Source organism: Melospiza melodia, chromosome 11, assembly GCF_035770615.1.
Source record: "Melospiza melodia melodia isolate bMelMel2 chromosome 11, bMelMel2.pri, whole genome shotgun sequence".
Taxonomy (NCBI): Eukaryota; Metazoa; Chordata; class Aves; order Passeriformes; family Passerellidae; genus Melospiza; species Melospiza melodia.
Window position 1 is genome coordinate 27,048,905 of NC_086204.1, and position 18,611 is coordinate 27,067,515.

At 41.8% G+C, this 18,611-nt stretch overlaps 1 protein-coding gene across 8 annotated transcripts in view; it reads right to left on the reverse strand.

The window, feature by feature from the left end:
* USP24 (ubiquitin specific peptidase 24) overlaps nt 1–18,228 on the reverse strand; it is a 61,539-nt gene extending 43,311 nt beyond the window's left edge. For 6 of the 8 annotated variants that reach the window (XM_063166172.1, XM_063166171.1, XM_063166170.1 and 3 more), the window contains exons 1-7: nt 17,783–18,226; nt 5,697–5,862; nt 4,667–4,734; nt 3,081–3,224; nt 2,464–2,586; nt 1,547–1,582; nt 905–970 (exon numbers count right to left, since the gene is read on the reverse strand). In XM_063166172.1, coding sequence (XP_063022242.1) covers nt 905–970; nt 1,547–1,582; nt 2,464–2,586; nt 3,081–3,224; nt 4,667–4,734; nt 5,697–5,862; nt 17,783–18,088 — 909 coding nt within the window. In that variant the 5' untranslated portion in view covers nt 18,089–18,226. Of the gene's footprint in view, nt 1–904; nt 971–1,546; nt 1,583–2,463; nt 2,587–3,080; nt 3,225–4,666; nt 4,735–5,696; nt 5,863–17,782 lie in introns of all 8 variants that reach the window. The other 2 variants (XR_010029039.1, XR_010029040.1) reach the window with 2 other exon arrangements.
* Between the last annotated feature and the right edge of the window lie 383 nt (nt 18,229–18,611).

Genomic DNA, 18,611 nt, shown 5'->3' on the forward strand with positions numbered 1-18,611 from the left:
CAGTTTCTTTTCACACTGGATCAAGAATTGTGGAACTGAGTGTGCAGCAATGCAATCCAAGGCCCAGATTAATGACGTTGACCCAGATTTCCTTCCTAAGCAAGCAATTATTAATCATTAAACAAAGTCAAAGTTTCTATTACGGAACTGGCATGTATATCAAGGTTTTCCTTATTCTTCTGTCAAGCTCACATATGAATCTATCTCAATACAAAGCAGAAAATATCAATACCCCAAGAAAAGAAGTTGAATTCCCTCCAAGTGGCATGTCACTGGAAGCATACTGATTTTATACTGGGGGACAAGGTTCCAGATGACATAGTTTTCCTTTAGCCTCCTCATTCTCCAAAGCTTGAAAGAATTGGAAGTCTCCTGAATATAGGTTAGGAAGCTAAAACTAACCAAGTTAGACTTCATCACCAAAAATAGCTTAGCTCCATTGAACCAGTCAGTTTTAAGACACTGCTCTTGAAAAGTTGTTTAGGATTAGACACTGTCTGTCTTCCCAAGGATTTTTTCCTTAATGGTGATTTCTATAATAAATGACAGAAGTCAATTCTCTTGCAGCTAAATGCAGCTATGGGTGCAGTAAACAGAAAACCAGGAACATACTGGTGAGCATACAACAAAAGTACTTTGATTGATGTCTAACCAGAAGGCTGAATGCTAGCAGCAAGGTACACTAATTTCTCCTCTTCTCTGTGAAGTCTTAATTGCTCTTCAGTCAGGATTCTTATGTACAACCTCACCTGACCTCCAGCCTGACAGCACTTCTCCAGGGCTCTCTGGGAGTGCTGCTCTGGTACCAAAGAAAAGGTGAAAGCACTGCCAAAAGGGACACTGCTGGTTCTACATGAAAGGTAAAATGGAAAGGGAGAAGTCTCATGACAGAAGATGGACTTACCCCAAGTTCAATATCTTCAGAATTGAGTTTGGACTGAATTGCTGAAAATCCACCCAACTCCGCAAACTGAAATAAAATAATCAGTGTTACACAGTGAATTACAGTATTTTATCTTTTAAATAAAAGATTATAGAAAATATTCCACTGACACTCCCTGAGATGCCAACAAGTGTCCTTTACCATGGAACATCCCATCCAAACAAAGCTCTGTACTTTCATGGAAATGCAGGGACACACTGGGGAATGCAATGCAATTATACACGACAGCAGGGTAAGCATCAAGCTAGAAACTCTGTCCTGAGTGAAAATGGACAGAGGGAAGAAAGGTAGACCACACACAGTAACAGCTGACTGGACTGGCAGTTTTGCCTTGGGGAACCTTTGATTGCAGCCTCAGCTGGGCTCTCAAATTCCTCTAGTCATAGATACCATATTAGGGTAAAGGTGCTCAGGGGAGAAGGCAGCAACTCAACAAGCTACATTTTACAAGGCAGGATTAAAATATCACACTATTTTTTTTGTGGTTGTCAGAAAAGTGATGAGTGAAAAAACAAGGGCAAGGTAATGGTGGGGAGAAGAAATTACCCCTGAAGACCAATGAATTCAAGTGACAAACAACAATTCTGGTTTACATTTACCTACCCTGTTTACCAGATCCACCAGCCACCCATGAGGCTCCTTGAACAATAAGAATGGGAACAAATTAGCAGCTGCAACATCAATGCTAAACATTTGTCTTCTGAAACAGACATTTGGACACACGTTCAGCACATCAACCCACGCCTCAAATGGATGCACCATTACACAAATAAAGCAGGGTTTGTAACAGCTCCTGTATTAAGTGTAGCTGGAGCTCTGGTTGGTTCTCATGAGCATCATCCTGTTTTGGACTCTGCCTGACATCACTGCCCATGTGCTGTGGCAACAGATCACATTGTGGCTGCTGACTCACAAGCAACTGTATTTATAGCACTGTAGCAGTGTGGAACATTACTTCCCCAAAGCAGCAGATGTAGAATTTTCTTTCTACGGCCACAAACTTGTTTCCTGAAGGAGAAATCAACTCCATGATGCTGTTTTGTCCCACCCATCTGGAACAACTGTGACAAGATAGTGCAAACCTCAAAAACTGCCTCCTTGCCAGTGTGTTTGAGTTGAAGATATTTTATCCTTGGCTGTCAGAAAAGCCTGCATTCTCTACTAGAACTGAACACTTGGAGTTATCCTGGTCATTTTACACTCAACAACCAAACAGATGTCAGTCCTTAAATACACAGACCCACCCGTTGTGTGCTTCATGTCTAAAGCAAAACACAGATTGTTGTGCTGCTTCAGACATGAAAGTTCACCCATTTCTAAATGCAGCCTCTAACAGAGAATTGGAACAACTTGAGAGCACAAATTAATGTCTACAGACAAACACACACTCCACATCTATTTGCAGTAATTCTTGGTGACATATTTAAACTTTGTGTTACAAATACCTACTACACAAATAATCTTATCTGAGACAAAGACATCCACCCTACAATTAGTTTTTAGGGCATGGCCATGCTTACCTTCTGAAAGGTGGATATGGGTGAGACAGCATGCATGTTGCCCTCCCCAAAGACTTCTGCCCAGTTTCTCTGGCACACCTTCATTCGGTTCTTGAAATGATATTCATTGTCGGGATTGAATGCCTTCAAAGAAAAGCCCAAGGCAATGAAACAGGTGCCTTATGCCACTTTCAAAACTTATCTTGATAATTGTTTTAGCTGAGCATTCTCCTGGCTGACAGTTAAAGATCTAGCGAAAAATAAAGCTGGATACAAGCCCCCTGCTCCCACCTCTCAGTTCTCAACATATAAAGCATTTTGAAACCTTTATATATCCAATAACCACGTGAGCCAGAGATCCATAAAACAGAGAACTGAACTCAAAGTATTAGTTTTAAAAAATAAACAGCAAAGTGACAAAAAAGTGATATATTCTTTTTTAAACTGTTAGTTTTCAGAAGTTTTGAACAGCACCCACTCCTTTGAATTGCATACTAGATGCAAAATACCTGCAGCAAACAATGGCTGCAGATTTTAAGACAATGAACTACAACTTAAACAGCTGGAAAAAACATCGGCTGCATAAATACAAGATGCCAAATACCCAGATATTAAAACAGCATCAGAGGGTGAAATACCATTGTAAGCACACCAAGCAGGCCCACGGGGATGGGATCTTGTTTTACTCTCTCTGCAACCAGGTCCACCAGCAGCATGAGCATGTTGTAGATTCCTTCATGGATTTCAGTTCCCCACTTGTGAACAGCACTGGATGTCAACAGCTAACAAGCAAAAAAAAAGGCAATTTTTTTAAAGTTGGAGCACAATCACAAACAAGGACAAATTTATCAACTCCTGTGACTCTTTTTTCAGAATAAATGTTTCCTTGGAATGCACTCATCACTATCTGGTGTGGTTCTCAGATGTTCTTTCTGCACTAATGGCTTAAGAGTTAACTCAATTTGTAATTTTGCAGAAGAACACCTTAAATCACAGTTTATGACAGAAAATAAAATCTATCTAAGCATTTTCCATTTGCATGCACTAGGAGAGATTGTAACCTTTGCAAAGAACAACCACTATGAAATGAATCTGTCTGCAGATTGAACACACAACTATTAAATCTTGAAACAGGCAGCCATAAAGCTGCACTGATTCAGCTGAGGTAACCATTTACCTATTCACACTTTTTGAGCAGCTTCTATTGGAAAACAAAGCACATGCAGCAGGAGAAAGAGGTATTTAATGCTGCTCCCACCTACTGAAACATGTTCTTTAAATCTGGTTTCATGGTTGTTTATAAAGGACACTTGGCTGCCATCTGCAAATTCATTTAATTTCTGCTGTGTCTGAACAGAAGCAGATAAAATTAATAGCTTAAATACAATAACTTTTTGTAACATTAATGGAGTTTCTTGTAAATATTTCAGCAAATTGCAATTCAGCACATCCTGAACTTACATTTCTACAGATTATCCTTTTGGAGGAACAATCTACATTGTTTATTTCATATGCAAAAAACATCAAGTGATGTTAAACTACTGTATGTAAGATTAGTACTCTGATAATAATAAGGAAAAAGAACTTTTCCCTTAAATTTCTGCCTTCCTTAAATGAAGTTATACTTTCAGTATTTTAACACTAGGACAAAGTAACTTTTTAAAGGGTATGTATGTGTTTTTATACATATGGACTAAATACTGGGCAGGAAATTCAGGCAGTACCTAAAGTGGATGGAATAGTGGGAAGTCAATTAGTTTGGGGAACTATATAAAGCAAATTCAAAACAGCCCAGAGAAACACAGGGCATTGAGAACTGAGGTGAAAGATAAAATTCCAAATGGATTGTGAAAAGAATTTAGCAACCCTCTGAAGAAATAACAGAAAGAATAGTTAATGGAAATTTGACCATGAACTTGCCACCAGTGGACATATCCAAGGGTCTTTAAACCTCTCTTTGGGCTCTGTTAATTACTATAGGGCTCTTCATTTAAGAGAAGAAAAAAAAAAAAGAAAAAAGCTAAGTGCTACAGTTGGCCAGAGTTACAAAATTGGAACCCTGTATGACTTAAATTTAAATTTCTGTGATTTTAATCTAGGAAAATATTTTGAGTGTGATTTTAATCTAAGAACCCAGCAGTTGCCTGAAGTCTGGATTACAAAAGACTATTTCCACCATGAACAACACAGAGAAACATTGAATTGGCCTACTGTACCTACTTACCTTTTTAAATGCTTCAGGCATGCATCTGTCCATAAACCTCTTGCAATTCTCATCAGAATCAGAAAGACCTTTACAGAAAAGAGAGTTCTTTTTAACAGTACTTTAAAAAAATGACTTTTTAAGATGACCTCGGAGACCTTGTGGCAAATTTGAGGGAACACCAACCCAAATTAGCAGTAGCAAAAGTGCTACTGTTCCTTCATAACTAGCATGCTTTTAAAGCCACAAAAAGCGTGATTTGAGAGAACCTGCCTTTCAGAACTAAGAATTAATTTCCCAATACCTTTTACAGGTTTTTCAAGCATTATTAGCACCATAAGTAACTTGTAAACTTCAGAGTTTACAATTCATACATTACTGATGCTTCACAGCCTCCCACCAACAGCAAATTAAAGCACAGCCTTTTAACACAGATTGCAAACAGAGAAGCAAAAACCAGAACCACTTAACAACTTCTATTCTTCCACGAGATTACAACATTCCTTTAGTCTGCCATCAGGCATGGCTGAAAATCTATCTTGTACTCTCGTTATACACCAGTTGTTGGGTGTGGTGCCTCCCTAACACTCTTAACCCCAGCCAAAGTACTGAATAAGAAGAGTCAAATTCAGATCTAATGCAATATAAGCACTTCACTCATACAAAGTGAAAAGCAACCACTTATACAAGAATGGTACAGCAGGGACTGAGATGACAGCTTGCTTTTATGAACGGAAAACACCCAGCACAAGGAAAAAAAAGTCAGTAATTTAGCTCTGAAAAGATGCAATTCCCACAATTATTAGGACATAAAGAAACATGTGTGCCACTTTTTGAAAAAAAGTTAAGCAAACACATTACTTTAGAGAGAAAGAAAAGAGATCAATGATGTTTTTACAGCACTGGGTAGAACAGTTCACTGTTAAACACTTTCCCAGAGATGTGATTGTTGTGCAGGGTGCAAGAAAACAGCAGCAAGATTAAAGTGAAAGACACAACTGCCCAACACCCTCTGAACAGATAATCTGTGCAATTGTGAAAGGGAACTTACCCAGTCTGGCCAGGTAGGTGGATGCAATTAGGCACTTGCCTAGAGACTCCTCCCTCTTGTAGGGTATGGACCAGTGATCTGTCAAAACTCTGCTCTCCAGCTCATACAAGTTGGTTGTTGGAAACTCAATCCCTTCACCAGAGCAATTCCCATTTTCATCATTTTTCTGCAGGTGGAAAAAAAAAAGTTCAAGCGAAACAGTTTCCTAAACACATTAAAGGGTTTAGAAAAGGCAGCTGTGCTTGTAACAAGCATGTCAAATTCTCAACCCTGAGGCTGCTTGTGTTTTTCAAAGCAGAATTGAATATTTCAATTTGAATTGAAGGGATTACATACCTATATGTATTTCATGGAGGTGATAAGTACCATGTTTACATAACTAATTGCTAACTAATTGCCAATTTAAGCAGCAAATCTTGTTCCATAGCATATCAGATCCTAGAGCCAGGTGATAAGTACTTCCAGTCCCTGGGAGACTGCAGAGTACAAATTTTGATCTCCATAGATCTGCACATTAATCCTCTGTTCAACAACTCCTGTAGAATATGGGAATAGTTTACTCTAAGGGAAATCCATTTCGCTCCATCACACTAGAAATACAGGATACTGTTTCAGTACCTAAAGATTTTCTTTTACTAAAGTAAAACCTACATCAAATATAGTTGTCTAACAAGGTAATGTAATTATCCTTCTGAAGTCATAATGAGTTACTGGCAAATATTCTGGAAGCCAAGAGGGAAAAGGCAAGCAGGTGACTGCAGCTAAGCTTTACAGGTTTCCTTGCTAGGGGCACTAAAGAGCAGCTATTCCTGTGTACAGGACACAGAATTACCCCCTGCTCTCCTCCAAGTGCCATATGAGGTAACTGCCCCAGCAGTGCCAAAGAAAGAGTAGACAAGTTATTCATTTATTTTCTTTTGTTTATTTTTTAACCTCCCAGAGATGCCAGGTACCCAATGTGTCAAAGAGTTCACATGGACTACCTTTCCCTGCCTCCACAAGAGCAGGAGAAAGGACAGAATGTCTGGGTCAAGCCTGGCAGCGAGCAGGAGCCACCGTCAGAGACAGTGGAAAACAAGAGCAGTGATGGTAACAAGATCCCACTGAGAAAGAAGCCAGGCACATGGAGGGAGGAAGGACAAGCAGGAAACACATTCCAAACTAAAAACCAGACAGTGTCAGCAAAGTGAGCGGAACAACTAGAAAGGAATAAACCAAAAGAACTGAACTCTGGAGGAGATGGTATACCAAGAACAAAATCAACGCATGCACACAAGTGTGCTTCCAGCTCTCTCACTGCATTTGCTATTTGTAGGATTAGACCTGTTTTTAAAAAGTAAATCTGTCATTCACTTTCATAATGGTTCAAAACTATTAAGCCAAGGGAACAGCAATTGTGCAGAGCTTAACCTTTAAAGTTCACGGACAGCACGTGGGCTGGACTTGCTAATGTTCTGCAGAGCAGCAGGACAATTTATAGGAGCAGAACACTGCTCAGAAAAAAAACACATATTGGTGCTTGGGAAATAAAGAGCTGCCTTTCTCCAACCCCCTACTAAACACTTTGTGCCCAGTTTGTCTTTATGGGAGGTTGTACTTCAGCAGACCTGAGTATCAGCTTCAGAAACTGTAGTCACCTGATCCAGCACTGATTATGGATGCCTGATGCAATTACCATCTAGCAAATCACACCCTGTTTAAATACTTCAGGTTTTGGAGGAGGGTTGTTTGAAGGTCTACATGAAAAGACACTGAAATTATCTAGAAGCATTTTTTAGAAATTAAACAGTTAATTATAAAGCTTTTGTAAAGAACACCCATGCAGAAAACAAAACCATTTCCTACAGAAAACAAGCGTGCAGTTACAAAGAAAGTGCTCACAGTAACAAAGCAGGAATGAACTTTTAGTATAAAAAAAGCAGACTGAGTATAACTTCAACACCCAATTGCTGGGTGTTCAAGGACTACAGTTCAGCCTCCACTTGTAGCCAAGGAAAACAACATTTCAACAAATGTTACAGAAACAGAGCAACAGTTGCTTCATTCCCTGGAGGAAAGCATCCACATTAAATAAACGCTGCGACAGCAACTGGCATCTAAAGAGGTGCAGAACAGCAATGCAGACCCCTTCAACTGGAGATGAAAAACTCCACTTCTTGCTCTGCTTTCCCATCTGCATCCCAGCAATGCTGCTCATTAGTTGCCTGTTTCCACACAAGTGATTGCCAGGGTCCGCAACACAGAAATTCACATGAAAAGTGAAATAATACATGTTCTTCACAGTGCATTCAGCTCCCACATTATCCTAAATTATGCTTAGAACACATCTGGACTATTGCTAGATTGAGTCTACCAACTCAGTGCAGTGAAAAGATGGTTTTACACAAAAAATGAGCGTGGTATTTGGAATACTGCCCTATAGTAATGGGAGCTGTTTGCTTTGAAGGAACATGCTTTTGGCACTTTCCAGGAATTAGAGGCAATGAGGCTTCTTGCCTGACAGTGCTCTGCTACTAAAACCATGTGCAGAAAGTATCAAGTTCATGTATTAATTTTAGAACACATCACATCCACATAGCTCCACAGCGACTGTGAAACCTGTGACAGTCTCAAGCACACACCCAGGCAGTTTAAAACCCAAATTCCCCTCCAAACCATTAATAAATTGAACACTCTGCATTTCTGGGAGATTACAGCTATGTTCACATTATATTAGTGCAGACTGAGTTGTGTTCCTTAAACAAATCCACGACAAGAAACAGTCTCTTTAAAGACTTACTGCTGCTCTTTCATAATTAGTGTCTTTCTGCACATGAAAAAGCCCAAACCGCTCACCTCCCAATTTTTAAATCAATTTTGGCACTGCTTTTTAAAGTGAGGGATTTATTAGCAGCAGCTGCTGCAGCAAGGTGAAACATCAGCTCGGTTCTTGCATCATCTTATGCTGGCTGGAGATCTGCACACAGATCTCACACTGCAACATAGCCTGCAGAATTCACTTCTCTGCTGACACTCACAAATGCAACACAGCCCTGAACACCACAATTAATGCTCTGCAACTGAGGAGCTCAGGAACTGTCACTGCAAACTCTACTGACAAAGATTTTGAAGAAAAATTACGGTACATGCAAAAGTAAATAGACACAAGGCCATGACAGCCATCCAAAAAGTGATTTTCTCAATCTTGGCTTTGAGGAATTACATGGGGTTTGTTTGCTTGTTTCTAAGTAAATATATATAAAGAGGTAGCTCCCTCCCCTCAAATAGGTGACTTCAGAAAGTTGTCTGCCAGTTGATGATGATCTGTATCAGGACCCTGCAATTCTGGCTGAACAGACTTAGCACTGCACTGGTTCCCAGCATGGTAAGGATTTGTACAGATTTTTTCCACAGAACAGCAAAAAGCAAAAAAAAACCCCTCAACCCTATCCCTGGTAAGCAATGGGTCATCCAAAGATAAACTGTCTAAAAGGCCATTACAATCACTGTTTTCTGCAGCAGGAAATCAGACTGCATATCATAAATCTGTGGCTATTTCTGCAGCTGAAATAGTGACACCAACAAACTTCTGCTGACAAACCTTTAACACAGTTTTCCATGCCTTCTGATATATCTCTTATTGCACAAAAGCCCTGAATATCCTCTCGTTCTAACAGTTTTGGCTCTTCTGGCTTATTTTCAAGGTGTGAAAATGCAGTTATGGCTAAACACACACAGAGGCTCCCAGGAGAAATACCCTCACAAGAACAGGCTCAAGCACTGATTCAAGATTCCCTCTCTGGGGACCTGGCACCTCCCAGATTTGCTTGCAAGGCTGAATAAACAAAAATTGTCCAACATCTGATCAATAAAGCATTGCTTAAATCTGTAGCATAAAACCTTCTGCTGAAGAGTAACAAAGATTAGCACAAAAACTGAAATATGATTTAACTTTAATTGCCAAAAGGCCACAGTTTAAACCTTCAAAATGTACTCATGCAGTATTCAGCTAATTAACTCATCAAACAGTGTTTAACTAAAGCCACTGACAGTTCTCATACCAGTCGCTTTACATAAAATAACAATGAGTTTAAGACTTGTTTTGATTCTAATTGGCAGCCTTAGCAATGAAATTACAGTCAAGTCATAATTTAAATTAGTTAATTTGATTTAGATAAGAGGCTACCAACAGAATCTATTATCACCATAACCAAATCACATTATGTGCTTGTGAATCCAGTATAACTTTAGAAACAAAACCCCAAAGTCTTGCTTCTTTCAACAAGCAACAGGATCAGACTTTCTAAGACACCAGCAGACCAAGCAGCTACCTCCACTTCATGCCTCTCTAATAAGTAATTTTCACAAAATAACCATAATTTTATAGCCAAAAAACGAGATTTTAAAAGTTTCATTGAATTGTTAAACAGAAAGCAACCACAAAACCTTGTTACTATGTACCTACAAACAGGACAAAGTTTAACTGCCCTGAAAAGCAGTCATGAAAAGAATGCATAAAGCCAGAACTAGCTGACAAAAATTTTAGGTTCACCTTTCAGTTTTTAATCACAGACACGACAACATAAAGAAATCAATTTTCCAATGCTACAGCTTTTCCAGCTGCCAAGTGTCAGCAGGGATGCTCCCCTCTGCCCAGCACTGCTGTACCACTCACAAGCGTTTGCAGAGCACTGCAGTGCTCAGGTGGAGGCAAGGTGAGAGAAATACATCAAATACCCATAAAAACAGAGCATTTTTCTGCTCTGATGTACTGTGCCCATCAATTTGTGGGAGAAGCTATGAATCCTCAAGTCATGACCTGACAGTCCCTCCACCTGCCAGACTATCGATTAAAGCGGTTTTTAGTTTCACGCCTGGATGTCAAACCTTTCTTTCTGTTAATTAACTCCTAAAAGGGGGATATTCTGTTACCTAGAACTCAAACACAAGTGTAAGAATTCAAAGCCTTTCAAATGCCTTGAAGCTACCACCTTACACTTACACATAAACACTAAGAACAAGGTCCTGAATGTTTAAAAAAATTGTCACATTTTCATATGTGTAACCTATTTGCTTTTTATAAACTGGTATTTCAGATGGTTAAAGAACTTTCAACTCTTGTTAAGTGGCAGATGTGGGAACAAAATTGGAGAGTATTTCCTAGCTGCCTGTTCCTGCACTCAGATTGAACCCACTGGACCCACACTGCTAAGAGCAAGCTTGATATCTTCTTGTGAATATGTCAGTATTAGTAAGACTCAAAAAATGGTGTCATGTATGGAATTTCCACATTATGTTTCTTATCTGGCAATAAGAAAACCCACTGTGATTTCCTGAATGCTTTACTGACAAACAGACATTTACTTGCAAAGTATTGTCACAGTTTTAAACTGTTTTAAGTCCTAAAGAGATACAGCATCGCATCCTTGAATTTTCATCCAGAGAAACATATTGGGATGCAAAAATTTTAAGTGCAGCAACAGATAGGAATGTTTATTGTTGTTTATGTTTTGCTAAGAGAACATAAGCTTGTTGGTGAGATACACAGATGTTTTGTTTTGTTCTTTTTTCATAGAAAGGAAGCTCTTGAAATTTCTACTGTGGACTACTTCACACAAACAAATACAGTCTTGTCACAAGGAAAAAATACCAGTATTTTGTCATGCCAATATAAGAGGATGATACCAGTCTACTACTAAAGGAAAAGAAATCCTATTTTACAGACTCTACCTAACTGAAGTTGATCTGGACTCTCATTCCATCATAGAGATGTCCTAAGAAAAATCCAATTTATTTAGTGAACTTTCTCACAGAAGGTTTCAGACACTGACCTTAACTGAGAGTTGCACTAGGACACCATCAAGGATGCATGTATATATATAATTTGTTATAATCCTTTACAGCTACTAAGGGTTTAGACTAAACCCTTAGTAGCTGTAAAGGATTATAACAAATTATAACCAGAAAAACCCTATGGCTTCACCTTCCCTCTGCCCCCCATCTCTCACAACCAAGAACTGTGTAAGACTGGGAATAAGAACAAGATATAAATTAAAAAATAAAAATAAATTCAGCAAAGATGAGAATTAACTCAGAGTGTCTGAAAACATGGCTTATACTCTCTCCCTGATTTCCAGGGTGATGGTGAGATGTTACCAGGCAATACTCCCTGATGTACTTGCCTGCCTGTTCAAAGATAAACATAGTCCTGAGTATCACAGCAAAACAAAACACCCGAGGCTGTGTAAAAATAGCACTTGAATTAAAACCTCCATTTAACTTCAAAAATACAAGGAGCTTCTTTGCCCTTTTATGTGGCTACTACCACAGCATTCAGTGAAATCTGAGGCAGAGATTCACTACAACCACTTTTGGCAACGTGTTTCGGAGTCTGATAAGTTGTAGGTGAGGGAGAGGTCATGGAAAGCACTGTTAGGAATGCCATTCATAAGGAAGCAAGGAAAACTCTTATCTTCCATGTGTTTTCACTATTGTCTGTGGCTATATTTAAAAACTTACTCCATTTGTGTAACTACAAACAGCCAGAGTCGGAGTCAACACCATTATCCCTCCCAACCCTTGAGTTTTCATAAGCACAAAACCTCATGCTTGTTCCAAATAACTCAGAATAACTTAGTGTGATATCAGATAAACATTGTGCTTTTAAACAATAAAACAATGAATCACAAGTGCTTAACATTTCAGTACTTAAAATTAAGTCAATGCTTGTATCTCCATTTGCCAAAACACCAGGAATTAATAGAGAAGTGCTGCAGAACCACCACATAAAGTATTTACTGCAACATTTTAGTGACCAAAGGTCAGGCTCTGGGAAGGAAAATTAATTCAATAATGCTACTAAACACCCATCTATACTTCTGTTCTACTGATGTATAGCGAGACAGAAACCAGAACTGACAAAGCAGATGATTTTTACAGTGTGTAATGCCAAAACTGTGACTAACTAATAAAAAAAAAATCTTTAAATGTCTCTCAAGATCGTTCTTGAAAAGCCAGTGGCAGGAAGATCAAGTGGCAAGAAACACTGGGAAGATTGGCTTTTAAAATTAATTTTTAATTTGGCCCCTAAAACATATATACCAAAGGCTATTTCCACAGCAGCACAAATACGTGTTTTTTTCAAAATAAAAGCTTACAAAAGAAACAGGCACTTCCTCTTTGCCCTCCTCATACAAAGAGCTACTGTTCCTTAATCCAAAAGCAATCCAAATGATTTGCTGGAATTAACTTCTAACACTGGCTAATTTGTTTTTATTCTCATTCTTCCTCAGTATTTCACTTCCTTATTAAACAGCTGCCACAGAACAGCACTGTAAACTGGGAAGATGACCAAAAAATGCTTCCAGAGGACATTATACCAGAAACACTTCCTGCCCAGCTGAGAATTTGGCTGTACAGAGCTGCCTCCCACCTTCACTGACCCTGCAGGCATCACCTTCACCAATGAACCAGTAATTACAGAGCGCTCCTCTCAATCCAGCAATTACTCTAACGATCACATTACATGATAATGACTTTGTGAGTTATTCAAAACAAAGCTTACATTTAAAATTAACCAGCTGCATCTCTCAGTATCACCCCTACTTCCCTAATTTCATGTAGCATCTCTATTAGTCTGTGTTTTATCAAGAATGAAACTCAGAGTGTTTTCTTTCAAATGCTTTCAAGGAAGTGTTAATGGAATCAGAATATAGAAAGAGGTTCCACACCAGGGCCACTCATTTTTGAAAACAGTGATGCTGAAAACCAGGAGTGCTAAAATACTAATTCCACTTGACATTCTGATGGCATCCAGCCAGGGACTCGATGCCAGAATCCACCACAGAGCTTTATTTGATTGCTTAATTGTTTTACAAGGCCAATTCGTAGACAAGCCACTCTGTAAAACTTCCACATGAGAATGCAAGAAATACTCACTTTTGCAAAGCTCAAGACTACTTACAAGAGAGAAGACTGACTTTAAATGTGCAGAATTGTAGCGTGAAATCCATCTCATTTGCTTGAAGGCTAAATACCTTCTTTGTCTTTAAATAAATACAGCTCCTTCCATTCAAAGATCAAAGAACTTCACAAGCCTAACATCCATGGTTCTCCTTAATAAAGCACACCCCATTATCCTCATTTTACACATTAAAAGCTAAAGCACATCTGTGGCAGAACTGCTTTCAGTCCTGAGCTTTAATAATGAGGAGAGGTAGGGTTTGAACACCACAGTTCTGCAGCATGACTAGTGAGAATGTTCCTGGCACTGGCACTCACTACGGTTGCCGGCCTGTTTTTTTCACAATATCTCTTCTCTTGCAGCCAAACAGCACCTCAAAAGCAATCTTGGACAAGTTTTATTATAAACCTTACCTAGTAAAATCTGGCATGTATGAGCTTTTGATCCAGTTCAACTAAAAAAACATAAATCACAAGAGCACATGCTGAAGGGGACAGGAATAGCCAGGGGGTAATATAATCTGTTCATCACAATTTAGCTAAAAGGTCATAGTAATGGCTCTCAGAAGCTGTTTGAAAAGCAAATTAAGGTTGTTTTAGTAAAGGTTATACAAATCATTGGTGTATGTTTAATATTTTCACCTGTCCCTCCCCACAATTTCAATCCTCACATTTGTTTAGCCTGCTCTTCTCCACCCCATTCCCTTTCAAACTCATGGAAGCCAGCAATTGTGGCACTTGTGGCAACTCATGGACACACTGACAGACGTTGTCATCACACTCATTTATAGTCTTGTCTTAAATTATAAGGATTTAGCAGCAGTTGATAAAGCAGCTTATCTGTCAGTCAGATGAAGAGATGAGCACAGCATCCTTCACCCGCCTCCTTCGGCACAGAATCACACCGTGACAATCTGCATGCTGCCTGAGGAATAAACACAGAAACCCCACATTCCTGCCAAACTGCAAGATTTGCGTCTGTCAACAGGCATAAACACAGAAGTTATGTCAAACACACAGTGTTGCCTCTTGGAAAAGCAGGTGACCTCAGTCTATCAAGTGTGGTTTGCTGCTACAAAGGGCAAAACTTCCAAGCAGCTGTAAACCTCAAGGTGAACTTCTCGGGGTTTTAGGAGGACTGCACAAATGAACTGAAGCCCCCAAGTTTGTCTGGCCTTTTCCTTTTGATGAGATAAGTGTGGTCATGCTACCAGCACCAATGCCAAAGGCACACCACAGCTATTAACCCAAAACTGAAGCAACTGGGAAACGCAGCCTGCAGAAACTGAGGTTTTAACCTCATGAAATTGAAATTTATGCACACCTTCACTCAAGTCTCATAGACAAAAAGCACAGGGCACATGTTGGGCCAGCTCACAGCAGATATCTTGCTTCTGGGCCAGTTACTCCAAATTCAGGCTTCTTTAACACTTTCAGACAGCCCTGAAGACCAGCAGCCTGGACCACTGAAAAAAGATTCACACTGATTTTTAAAACCTTATCTAAAGAAAATGTGTTCTAACTAGTATGATATGTATCTGGTTGCTGCGCTCCTCTCAAAGAAAACCACTAGACAAGCCTTTCTTTGATCCACATGAATGCTGAACAGATTCTAACATTATGTAATAGAGACCAAATAAGCATATGCAAACATAATGGATTCATTACTGATTAGGGAAAATGTAAAGTGTTTAATCATTCATAGACCTATTCTTATATGCATGCTTAAGTGTGCTCAGCCAAAAAAAGCACATAAATTCAAAGTACAGACCTGTTATACACGTTTTGAAGAATGACTGAAGCAATCTTGTTATTTTTAAATTATAAATCTAATCCTAACTTTTGTTCATGAAGCATTAGATTGGAACATTTTACTTGGGGGAAAAGTTCTAAGAATTCTTCTCCTGTGATTTATCTTCTCTTAATCTCCTATTGCTGATATATAAAATCCAAAAATCTAACACACCACTTCCTCCCCACTGAATTAAAGTTAAAACTGGCATTATGAAGAGAAGGAAGAATACACACTTGAAGAGCTGTTAGAAAGAGAGATGATACTGAGAGGAAGAAAACCAGAAATAACATCTGAATTACCACAAGACAGCATGGGGTACAATATGTTTCACCATAATGTGTATGACTACAATGAATAATATAGCTGCTTCTGCAATGGCTTTCTCTACAGCTTCATATGCCATAAGCTTCTGCTGAATGGAAAACTACTGATTAACCTGATTAATTACTGATTAACCACTTAAAGAATAGCTGTATCTTATTAAATGTAATGCTAGATTACAGCTGACGAAATAAAAAACCCCAAGAACTGATGATAGATCACTTTCCCCCTTTTCATAAAATGTATGTCAAGAGCTGTTAAATTGTACTGCAGTGTTAGACAAATATGCACAGGCAACAATTCCAGTCTCAGGACTTTTATAGATGTAACTCTTTTATTACAAAAATACTGTTTTGCATACACGTGCAGGAGTTGACAGATGCTCATCTGCAAATGAATCCAATTACTAAACTGAGGCATGAATTTATATAAAATTTCATGCAGCAAGACACCTCAATCCTTCTGAAATGCCTGCTCCGTGCAGTGATTTACCTACAATGAAATGTTTTGACTTCCCTCCTGTGGGTTAAAAAGAACACAAGTCAGAGCAAACAAGAAGGCGAGTAGCATAGAAACTATTATAAAGCATAAGTAAATTTGATCAGAAATACAGGATGAAATAATGGGGGGCGGGAGAATCCTCTGAGAGTTGTCAAAGTGCCATTTGTAACGGGAACAAGAGCGGGGAAAAAAAGCGCTGCTCTGAAGTTTACACTGACAGCTTCACTTGAAATGTCACACTGACAAGCCAGACTGTCCCAGCTCTAACCACATCCAACCCAAACGCCAACAAGAACTCTCGTCCACCCTCAATCCTCCACAGGGAAGGTTGGGAAGCGGTTCCCTGGCGCGAAGTCGAGGAGCAGCTCCGTTTCTGCACGGCACACGTGCCATGCCAGGGATCACCTTACTCCACAAGCACACATCAGCAGCTTAGAGCAGCTCAGGACCTAACCCAGTTAATTCAGGGAGCAGGATCACCTATCTTTATTCCGCAGGGCTGGACGTCAGCGCGCCGAGGCTACGGATACGGATGATCTGTGCAAGTGTAGTTACGCACCAGATACGCCCGTGGATTCCTCACGAATTTATTTATGGACACACACACACACATGCATGCACAGAAAGGGAGCACTTTTCTGGCACACAAAACCCTCAGGATACTCGTCACTGGAGCCTGGGAGGGTACATGAGGTTCCCTGGTTTTATTCATGAGCTTAAGCATCTGCTCTTGAGCAGTTCTTGAGACAGAGGCCGTGCAAGGTGGCCCTTTGGTATCACACAAGAGGGGCTTTCTGCTGTTCTCACCTCCATGAGTCCCATAGTCTGGACACTACTAATTAGCACTTTTCTTATGAGCACCCTGTGAAGTTTTGGGAAAAAGACCAGGAGGAGGAGAAGACTTTATAGGAAAGCACTACAAGATTGTTCCAGACAGCAAGGAGAGCACCCTGAGTGTATTTGCTGGTTGAAGGGTGCAGAGTTCTGGAAGAGGATGGAAGAGAGAGAGGCAAACAAGCAGGGAGGAGAGAACCTGGAAAGGGCTGACAGTCTCCAGCGCTTCTATCTACATCACAGCTCTAAGTCATGAGTTAAAGCTCTGCTCTGAAAAAACATTTGACCTCACTGGGTTCCTATTTCAGAACTTACGCTCAGCTTACCCAAATAAAACCGTACGTAAAGTCATACCCACCCTGCGCTTTCCTTCACATTGTGCAAACACTTTCAAAAAAATAGACAGCCCTTAGTCACCGGAATTATGCAAGAAGGCACAAGAGGGGGAGCGAAAAGCAGAGCCCTACGGTAGCCACACATTCCTGGAATGCCAAGGAAAACCCTGGGTGCGCTTCACCTTGCAGCGATGGCAGGGAACGGGCTGTGGAGCGCGCCGGGCGGGCGGAACGCGGGGACGTGAGGAGCCCCGGGCCCCGGGAGTGGCGGAGGGTCCCGGGCACCTCCCGCCGGCCCCACGCCCGGGCCGACCCCCGGGGGGCTCCCACCGCCCCGGGAGCGCCCGCCCGCAGCTCACCTCAGTCTCCACCACTTCGTGGTAGGCGGGCGGCGGGTCGAAGCCGCCCCCGCCGCCTCCGCCGTCCCCGTCGCCGCCGCGGGGGCCCTGCCCGCCGGCGGGGGAGCCGTGCCCGCCCGGCGGGCCCTGCCCGCTCTCCATGGGCTCGTAGCCACCGTAGTGGAGGCCGGGCCGCTCGTTGGTGAGCAGCGCCACGGCCTCGTTGATGTCGTTCTTGGCCAGGCGCAGGGCCTTGCGGATGGCGGCCGCGTCCGAGAAGCCCATGCAGAGCAGCGTGGTCATGTGCTGCTCCTCCTCGCTCTCCATGGCCGCGCCGGGGAGCGGGGCAGGGCAGGGGCAGGACGAGGAGGAGAAGGGAGGAGGAGGAGGAGAAGGAAGAAGAGGAGGCCGGGGCCGGGGGGAAGCCCCGCGGACCGAGAGGCGCCGGGCTCAGGCGCTGCCCGCCCCGCGCGCCGCCATGTTGCCGGGAGCGCCGCTCCCCTCCCGCCGCCGCCGCCGCGGCGGCCGCCCCGCCCTGCCCCGGCCCCGCCCCCCGCGCGCGCCCCGGCCCCGCCCCAGCCCCGCCCACGGCCCGGCCCGGAAGCGGCGGCGAAGCCGCGGCAGGGGAGCGCCCGCCGGGCCCGCGTCACGTGACGGGAGAGGATGGGGATGAATGGACCGGCGTGCGAAGGGGGCGGGGCCGAGGAGGCGCGTGAGGGCGGGCGGCGTTGTGAGGGGAGCGGGGACCCGGACCCGGACCGGGATGGGGACCGGGGACGAGGACTGGGACCGGAGATGAGGACGGGGATGAGGACGGGGATCGGGACCGGGATGGGGATCGGGACGGGGA